The sequence below is a fragment of the Rhinolophus ferrumequinum genome, chromosome 7, assembly GCF_004115265.2.
Source record: "Rhinolophus ferrumequinum isolate MPI-CBG mRhiFer1 chromosome 7, mRhiFer1_v1.p, whole genome shotgun sequence".
Taxonomy (NCBI): domain Eukaryota; kingdom Metazoa; phylum Chordata; class Mammalia; order Chiroptera; family Rhinolophidae; genus Rhinolophus; species Rhinolophus ferrumequinum.
In genome coordinates, this window is record NC_046290.1 from 90,986,365 (window position 1) to 90,996,115 (window position 9,751).

General features: G+C 53.5%; 1 protein-coding gene across 1 annotated transcript; it reads left to right on the top strand.

Moving 5' to 3' along the window:
• Positions 1–6,184: 6,184 nt before the first annotated feature.
• EPO (erythropoietin) lies at positions 6,185–8,005 on the top strand. The gene is made up of 6 exons (XM_033110029.1): positions 6,185–6,390; positions 6,525–6,580; positions 6,744–6,883; positions 7,153–7,239; positions 7,498–7,677; positions 7,847–8,005. Exons 1-6 carry the CDS (start codon positions 6,185–6,187, stop codon positions 8,003–8,005), a joined length of 828 nt encoding a protein of 275 aa, XP_032965920.1.
• Positions 8,006–9,751: the final 1,746 nt, after the last annotated feature.

Below are 9,751 nucleotides of genomic sequence, written 5' to 3' on the forward strand. Positions count from 1 at the left end.
CAGCTGCCGGCTGCCGGCCGCTCATGAGGCTGCCGGCCACTCACGCTGGCTGCCGGTGGTTCTTGGCAGCACTCATCAGCCCACAGCAGTCCGCAGCAGCCCACAGCAGCCCACAGAAGTCCGCAGCAGCCCACAGCAGTCCGCAGAAGTCCGCAGCAGCTCACGCCAACCTCCAGCTGCTCACAGCAGCCCAGCTCCAGGGAGAGTCCTTGTTCACAATCTTAGCTGTAGAGGGCGCAGCTCACTGGACCATATGGGAATCGAACCGGTGGCCTTTGGTGGCGTTAGGAGCACAGTGCTCCAACCACTTGAGTCACCGGGCCGGCCCCGCATATTGTTTTTGTAATAAGAAAAAGTTAATTTTTTTACGAAGTCTGTTCTGTTCTATAGGTGGGGTGATCAGGGGAATTAGTTATCAAACTGATGAGGTAACCTCAAAGAGAAGAAGTGATGTCATTGCCCAATCCAGTAACAAATAAATATCCGACAAGTGAATGAACGGAGTGACGAGTGAATGGGTGGATGCACAGGAGGACAGCTTGCTGTCTACTCCATAACAAGCCTCTGCTCCCCTGGAGAACATCGAAGGTCTCGTCGCTGGAAACATGTAAGCGGAGGATGGAGCTCCCCCTTCACCAGATCTCCTAGGTCCCATCCAACTTAGTCTAGGAATATTGTTTACTGCAAGAAAAATATGCTTTCCTGAAAGTACTAACATTATTTGCAGGTTCATGAAATAAGACATGAGCAGAAGGGCTCACATATACAGATGTGGAATGCCTGTGGTGTGAAACAATAGGCTCCTGTAACCCGCCAGTTCTCAGTGAACCATGGACAATTTGGGTAAATAATTTGCTAGATTTGGATGTTTAAGTATGTTTAAGGCTACTATAAACTTCCCTTAGGTAGCTCTTGGTCTCTGTTCCTTCAAATAGGAAGAGCCTATAGGACTGCTCAGTAGAGTCCATGCAAAATCCTTAAAAAGTCCCCGAGCCCCAATACAAAATGAAACTTTTGTATTCACAATTGTACATGTGCAAAGACGTTTCGTGGGAGAAAAACATTACTCCCACTGATATTTTCAGTAGTGTTTTGTTTCAGTTAGAACTTTCTCATTTTATTTTTGTTTGGATAGGAAAGTTACTCTGGCCAATTCAGCAGCTCCATCTTCTGATATAGGGTGGGTGATAAGGGAAGGAGCTTAGGAATATTCAGTGATACTTGTGAGCTAGAAATGTGGGCTGACACTTTTCATAGAAATCTAGACTGGTTCTGGAGCTCAGGGTGGAGGTATTATTGCTCTGGGAGCCCTGCTTGTCTAGGATGGGCCCAAAGGCTTCATTCCGTCCAAGGTCTTTAGGCTTCTCTGGGGACCCTCATTGATGGCGCAAGAAATCTCTGGTTTGAATTAACTAAATTTGAGACTTGTCTTGATATCTGTGTCTTAACCCACCTCCAACTCCTATAATAATGCCGTTTCACTCAGTTATGTTCAGGGACAAGTTTCTCCAAAGTGCAGTCAATGTGTACTTCTGTCCAGACCCCACTATTCTCATGACTTCTTCCAGTGAGATGCTTGGTGGGACAGCTACAATACCAGAGAAAAGGTGCCATGAACCTGTGCCTAGCTCCTCAGAGGGAACAATGGAAGATGCTGGAGGAAGGCCAAAGAAAATGGTGGGGGTTTGGTCTCCAGGCTTCCAAAGTGAGGACAAATAGCAGGGATAATAAAGCAGTGTAGAAATAACACCTAGCCTTTATTGATCACCCTACACCAGGCATTATATAATCCCACAACAGCCCAGGGAAGCGATTACAATCATTTTCACCACCCCCATTCTACAGAAACAAGGCTCAGAGGTAAAGTCACTTGCCCAAGTCAGGTGCTACTAAGTGGTAAAGCTCAGGCCACGAACCTACTGTCCCTGTTTACTGGACAACCCCTTTAGACCCCTGGCCACAGAGCTGCTTGCTGAGAACAGTAACCTACATCTGGTTCTCCAGGCTACTCTGTAGCCAAGAAAACAGGCCTTGCCTCAATTTCTCCAAATTGACCTTTGCACAGGACTTTTCTTTGGTTATCCAGCAGGAATCCCTTCTCCAGCATTCTTGCTCCCTTCCCAGTTCCCCAAGGGTCAGGAAGCGCTCCCCCACCGCATCCTCCAAGATCCCCGGCCACCTCACTTCCTAGCACAGAAGGTCTTCTGGGCCACTGGCTGAACTCCCAAGTCAAGCCAAGAAGCCACTGCTTGGAAAGGAGGGAGGAGAGGCCCAGAGGCCCCCCTCATCCCCAGCCCGACTCAAGGCAGCTGGGACTTCGTGCTGCCTGGGGTCTGGGACAGCTCAGGGGGGCTGTAAATTTGCTTCTCGTTGGATTTTCAATTTGAATTGGCTGCCAGGAAGACTCCAGGGAACAGAGCCTGCCTCCACCCCCGCCATCCTCTGGTAACAACTGTCCCTTTTCAGACCCTGCCTCAGTGGCTGCCTGCTCAGGAACTAGAGGAAGGCCCTGTAAGTCCCCATGATCCCAGAGCTAGGTTGTCCAGGCATGGCTTCAGCAAGCACCACTCTGAAGATGAATGGATTACTTCCCTCCTCTAGGTCAATCTCTGGCTGAAGTGTTTGGGGACATAATGGAAGTCAGACATGAGTGATGACCATAAACAGGAAACGTGCTGGGTGCCTGGTGGGTACCACGGTGAACAAGACCTGTTAACACTGTCCTTCGCTCTCTTCTCCGATTAATAGGGCACCTGTGCTACATGACTCCAGAGGGTACCATTCCCATCAAAGTCTACATGAATGACACCCCCTGGAGTTGTGCAGTGCTCAACCTTGACAGTTGAGAGGCATGTAAGATGTATAAAAATGGCAGCACAGAGGAAGGAGACAACTTTCTGCTGGGGGTCAGGGAAGGTTTCATAGAGGAGGTAATGCTTGGGTTTGGGCTTTGAAGAAAAGGCGAGAGAGTGTGGGAGGCTGGCTGATCCAGGTAGAAGGCACGGAGTGAGCAAAGGACAGGAAGCTGCAAGCCATCTAACTGAGCTCATGTGATGGACGGAGCGGTAATGAGCAAAGTGGGAGAATAGGCTGGAGAGGTAGGTTGGTGACAGAACACAGAGGGTTTTAGTTCTGAGGCAACAGGGAGCCATTGCAGGCTCCTGCTCAGGGGAGTGACTCAAAAGAGGCTATTCAATGGGAAAGTCCATCTAGCAGCAGAGTTGGGAATTAACTGGAGGAGTCAATGAGGAGGCCCCCTGCAGTGATGCTAGGACTGGGTCAACACCATGTCAGAGAAACATAAGCAGGCAGATGGAGGGGGCACTGGGCAGGGGGTGGTGGGCATTGGAGGAGGAGCTGCAGGTACTGTAGCTTCCTGATTTCTTCCTGCTCCTCAGGGTCCCCTGATGAGGACAGATATTGCTGGGCAGTAACCAAGAGCACCTGGGTTGAAGTGGGGCTCCAAACTAGCCCCTGCCCCTTTAGCAGGATTACACAGTTTAGAGATTGGGTGTGGGGTGGACCAAGACCCTCTCCTCTACCCTCTCTCCCAAGCTGCAATCATAGCTCTTTCCAAAAGCCACAGGGGATGAACCAGCACCTGCAGGCCCTAGCACCTACAGGCTGTGCTCATGGCCCATCTTCCTTCCTTTCTCTAAGGTAGGGGCCTAGGAGCCTCTGACGTCAGAGGGGAGGGAGGGGCAGGTCCCACATCACAGAGAGGCTCCTTCCCTCCTCCCTCTCCTGGGCTGTGTCTACACTCCTCCCCATCTGTCCCTGGTCTCCTCGTCATGGTCAGGTCAGGGCAGTGACGCAGGAGTCAGACAACTGGGAGAGCAGAGCCTGGGGGGTATGGGGGTCGGGACAAAACGCATGTGTGGACGTGTGTGGACGTGAGTGTGTGTGTGCTTGTTCCACAGCTGGGATCTGGGAAGGGAGCAGAACCAGGATCTGAGGGCCAAGAAGGGCTGGGAGCCTGCCTGGTGCTGAGAGGGAAACTAGGACCAGAAGGCATAATGGGGCATGCAGACCGACATCCGTACACCAGGTCCAGGGAGGGCCCCCAGAGGAGGCTGGAGGTGAGCGGAGGGTAGGGAAGTAGGGGCTGAGGCAGTCAGGCCCTCATTACTTTCTACCAGAAACACAGCAGCCTCTCCATTCATCTTTCTGAACATCTCTTTGATCTTGCTCCCCCGCACCCCATGGCTCCCTCCCTCACCTCAGTCAGGGCTTCATTCAGGTCATCTTCGCAGCATGCATCCCTGCCTGTCTGATATAAAATTGCAAACTCTTCCAACACTCCTGGTCCCCTTTAGGGACTGTTCTTAGTCCTCTTTGCCATCGGAGACCCTCTATTTTTATTCATTTTTGTGTTTATGGGCTGCCTCTCCACTAGAATATCAGTTCTACCAGAGCAGGCATTCTTGTCTGTTTTATTCACTGCTCTATCCCCAGGTTCTGGCCAAGAGTGTGTGTGTGTGTGTATATATATATATATTAAATGAATATTAATTTCTTGAAGAAACAAATATTTCTTGAATGAATGAACATTTCCCACTCTTTCCAAACAAAACCCAAATTTCTCAGAGTGGCATTCCAGGTCCCTCATAACCTGACCCCTCCCTAACCAGCACTCTGGCTTGATCTCCACCTCTCCCTTCCCTGCAGCCTCCACCCAAACACACCTGACCCTCCTTTCATTTTGCTGAATTGGCCTCCCACACCCACCGCACATCACTCCTACCCACCCTTCAAGGCTAAGCTCACTGCCACCTCCCTCATCAAAGCTTCCTTGATTCCCCCAGATAGAGGAGTTCTCCCTCTTCCAAACTCTTACAGCTTAGCTCTGTGCACGCCAGTCTTTGTCACACACGAAGACGCATCCATCTTATTTCTATAGTAAACTACAAGCTCCAGGAGGCAGGAACGAGGTCTCCACATCTTTTTGTTCTACAAAGTGCGCAGTCAAGTGTCTTGCACAAAGAAGGCAGTGAACACATGAATAAAATATCTCTAATATCATGGGATGGGGTAGGGAGTGAAGGAATATATATAACCACCTGTATTGATAGGACTTTGCTGTCTTATGAAATCTGTGTGAGGTGAGATTGGTATTTTCATCACACCCATTTGACAGATAAGGACACTGAGGCGCAGAGGCTGAGGCCGCTTTCCGAGGTTTGAGAGCCAGCCAGGCTTGCACACTTGCTCTGGGGAGCTTGTCCCCCTGCCTCAGGGCTTTCTAGAAGCCACAAAAGCTTAGCTGCAAATCCAAACTGCCATCACTCTGGGGGTTAGCTCTATTTCAGAGTTTGTAAGAATTCTGCCTTGCAAGCTAGCCTATATCACAGGTCAAAGAAACAGATGTCAAAGTGCATGTGTGTCTTGCACAGCATATCATGTGCTTTGTGCCGTAAATGTTCTATTCCTGGGTTTTCAGTGTCCTAGAAAGTGAGGAGCGTGTGGGGGGGGGGAGAAGACCCCCCCACATTTCTTGCTCCGTGCGCCCCCATCAAATTCCTCAGCGTGAACAACACTGGTTCTAGAGCAAGTACAGAACATGTGAGAAGGAAGGCAACTGACTTGCCCTTGCCATTTTACTGGCTTTCAGACCCTGCCGCCTCGCAGGAACGCAGGCACTCGCAGCTCTGCGCCCCCGCCCAAGACCGGGACGCCCCCAGCCTTTCTCAGAGTGGCTCTCCTCTCCCAAGCGCAGGCGTTCTGCCCAACCTGCCAGTGCGCAGCCAGCTACACCTCCGCAACCCGGGGTCTGGCGGGCAGACGGGTGTCCCTGCACACGTGCCTACCGCGGATCCGCTCCCGCCCCGGCGAGCCCGCGACCCAGGCGTCCTGCCCCCTGCTCTGACCCTCTGGCCCCCCTCCGGCGACCCCTCACGCACACGGCTCCCCCACCCCCGCACACGCACGCACACATGCTGATAACAGCCCCGACCCCCGGCCGCAGCCGCAGTCCCTGGGCCAACGCCGGCTGGTCACCTCGCGTACTCCCGGCTCCTGGCCCTGCGCTCGCTGGGCCCGACCCCCGGCTCGGCGGCCCCTGGACGGTGGCCCCCTCCTCCGGCCCGTGGGGTGGCCCTGCCCTGCTGAGCTTCCCGGGATGAGGGCTCGGGACGAGGGCGCCGGGGGAGCCCCCGGTCGCTGAGCGGCTGGGCAGGGCGCGGAGATGGAGGTGCGCGGTGAGTGCTCTCCCGCCGGGGAGTTCCCGCCCCGGGCGGTGTTTGAGAAGGGATTTGCCGCTAGGGCTGTTGGCCCCGAGGTGGCTGGGTTCAAGGACCCGCGACTTGCCGAGGACCCCGGAAGGACGGGGGGGGGTGGGCGGCAGCCTCCACGTGGGACCCGGTCTCGGGGAGTCCCTGAGAAAGGCGGAATGTGACCTGGAGACGGGGAAGAAGTTTGGGGATTCAGGGAAAAGAAGGGCTGCTATGCGGGTGGGAAGGTAGTTGATACCTGGGCGCTGGAGCAACCACCAGGATCTTGGAGAGGGAAAGCCTCTGTCACAACAGGATTGAAGTTTGGCCCCGAGAAGTGGAGCCGGTAGCTGGGGGGTGGGGTGTGCACGGTAGCAATTGAATGAAGGCAAAGGAGGCAGAACCTGAGCGCTTGGAAGGTTGGGGTGGGGAGGACTGGCCCCAGCCAGGAGCGGGAAGTGTGGACCTGCCCCTCCAAACCAACCCTTCTCCTCCCCTCTCCGCCTCACACCCAGCCTGGCTCTTTTTGTTTAGAAAGTTCTGCCGTGCTGCTCCTGCTGTCCTTGCTGCTTCCTCTGGGCCTCCCAGTTCTGGGCGCCCCCCAACACCTCATCTGTGACAGCCGAGTCCTGGAGAGGTACATCCTGGAGGCCAAGGAGGCTGAAAATGTCACGGTGAGGCCTCCTCCCTGGGACATTCCACAGAACTCCCTCTCAGGAGTCCAGGGGTCTCCTCCGAGATCCAGGAAGCTGGATTCCTTCCAACCTGGCACTTGGTTCAGGGGTGGAGGTGGGAAGTCAGAGCCCCCAGTAAAAATGATAAAACTGGTAGCCTCTAACCCACACCTGTAAGTTAGGTAAGAGGCAAAGCTGGGACCTATGGCCCATGGGCTGCCGGACCAGGAGCTCTTGGGCACCCTGACTCACAGTGTTGTGCATTTCAGATGGGCTGTGGGGAAGGTTGCAGCTTCAGTGAGAATATCACCGTCCCAGACACCAAGGTTAACTTCTATGCTTGGAAGAGGATGGAGGTGAGTTCATTTTTTCCTTCTTCTTGGAGAGTCTCATTGTGAGAGCCCGATAGGGTGGAAGGGAGAACGCTAGAGAGAGAACAGAAAAGGAGCAGTAACGATGAGGGCTGAATGGAATATGTTCATTCGTTTGTTCATTCATTCATTCCACAAATCTTATTGCATGCCTGCTCTTTGCTCAGCGAGGTGCTTGGGCCTGCTGAGCGGGAGGAAGGGGCTGGCTTGGGCTGGATGACTTTAAGTCTCTGCTCCGTTTAGGTTGAGCAGCAGGCTGTGGACGTCTGGCAGGGCCTGGCCCTGCTCTCAGAAGCCATCCTGCGGGGCCAGGCCCTATTGGCCAACTCCTCCCAGCCATCTGAGACCCTGCAGCTGCGTGTGGACAAAGCCATCAGCGGCCTGCGAAGCCTCACTTCCCTACTTCGGGCGCTGGGAGCCCAGGTGTGTAGGAGTAGACCCTCCCTCACACTCTGCCCTTTCTGTAAAATGGGAGAAGGGTCCTGCCGAGAAATACTGAGGCTTTCCTCATGCCCCCTCCAATTCTATTCCAAACGCCATCTTCCTCTAGGATCCCTGGCACAGCAGTAACCTTCTGTTCTCTCCTTGGCAGAAGGAAGCCATCGCCCTTCCAGCTGCAACAGTCTCTCCTGCTCCACTCCGAACATTCACTGTTGATACTTTGTGCAAACTTTTCCGAATCTACTCCAATTTCCTGCGAGGAAAGCTGAAGCTGTACACAGGGGAGGCCTGCAGGAGAGGGGACAGGTGACCAGGTGCTCCCACCCCAGACACACCCACCACCTCGCTCACCAGCACTGCCCATGCCACGCCTTCCACACCACCACTCCCAACCCCCATCAAGGGGCACTCAGCTCAGTGCCAGCCTGTTCCACGGACACTCCAGGGCCAGTGGTGACATCTCAGAGGCCAGAGGAACTGTTCAGAGCTCAACTCTTATCTAAGGATGTCACAGGGCCAGTCTGGGGCCCTGAAACAGGAAGAATTCAGAGGAGATCAGCTTAAACTCGGGATTGCGCCATGCTGGGGAGACACTGAAATCACCTCGGTGCCCAGCAGAATTGTCAAGCCAGGACAAGCTGGAGGGAAAGTACTTCTTTTTTTACCTACCAAGCAGGGACAGGATGGACTGGAGAATTTAGGTGGCAAACCATGAATTCTCCAGGTCTCATGGGGACTCCATGACAGAAAGAGCCCCCTGGACAATGAAGGTGGTGGGAGCCTTGAAGATGGGGTGGGGGCTGGCCCCCGGCTCTCATGGGGTTCAAGTTTTGTGTATTTTTCAATCTCACTGGCAAGAACTGAAACCACAACATGGCTCTTGGCTTTTCTGTTTTCCTGGGAGCCCCCCACTTCCCTGGCTCTTACCCGATCCGGGCAGCAGGCAGCAGGCCTGGGAAACCAGAGGTGGAGGGGGTCAGGCCCTACGTGCTGCCTCCCATGGCCTGTCTGACCTCTTGACCCACTCGGCCTGAGGCCACAGGCCCTACCCACAATGGTCAATAAGGTGGCTCCAATCAAGGCTATTCCTCAGTAGGCAGCTGCCAACGCTTCTTCTTTCTGCCTCTTCTCTGTGACCCCTTCAGCCAATGCCACATTCCCGGCATCCACCTTTGCCACGTCAGCACACAAACGCCTTAGAAATCCAACTGACCTCTTTCCGTGCCTAGGGATGGTCACCATTAATGCTCTATCCTGCGACTTGCAGAAGGGGCAGTAGACAGCCGTGCAGAGGAGCCACCTTCCCAGACAGCCGACTCATTGAGCGCTGTGCCCTCTGCTTCTCTAGGTAGCTCACTGCTGTGACCTTATTCTTCATTCCTCATGCAGCTCTATGAGAAAGTCACTGCCGTCATTCCCATTTTATAGATGAAGAAGTACAGTAACTTGCCCAAGGCCAAGGCAACAGGAATTCCCTCAACACTCACCCCTTGCCTCTTCTGCTTATTCCTCCACATAATCCCTACCTGTTCCCTGCTCCCCTGGGATGGCGGACACAGAACAAACTAACTCAACCGTCACACCTGCTTCTAATCTGACCATTTACTCTGACAACCAACTTCAAATTCCTTCCCAGAAATAATGCTTCCAGGGGCAAAGCAGTGCCCAAGAAAGATCTGTGCTAATGGCAAAAGATGTCAGAAAACTATCGGGATCCCAATCCTGGCCATGAACATGTATGTGGTGATCAGTCTTTCCACTTATATCACAAAACTTAGAGAAGTCAGCCTGCGCCCTGCAATTATGCAAAAGGGAGAGAATGTTTTGCTTTTCATCTGCAGCAGGAAAACTTACAGGCAGGTTGTGGGGCTGGAGGCTATTTGTCAACTATACGTGTGTATGGGGAGGGGTGAAGCTGTGGTGGGAGGAGGGAGGGAAGGGGTGGACCCACAGGCGAATTTTCTCCCTGGCCAACCCAGCTCCTGGGCTATAGTGCCTTCTTCAGGCCCTATTAGGAAATGCTAGAGAAATAAGCAAGCAATAGAACCCTTAGGGT

Bases quoted from the DNA above. Each gene is read 5' to 3' on its own strand.
- EPO (XM_033110029.1), top strand. From the start codon at position 6,185: ATGGAGGTGCGCGGTGAGTGCTCTCCCGCCGGGGAGTTCCCGCCCCGG. The intron at 6,391-6,524 runs GTGACCTGGAGA...CTGTCACAACAG, and splicing joins GTCCCTGAGAAAGGCGGAAT to GATTGAAGTTTGGCCCCGAG. The intron at 6,581-6,743 runs GTAGCAATTGAA...CTTTTTGTTTAG, and splicing joins TGGGGGGTGGGGTGTGCACG to AAAGTTCTGCCGTGCTGCTC.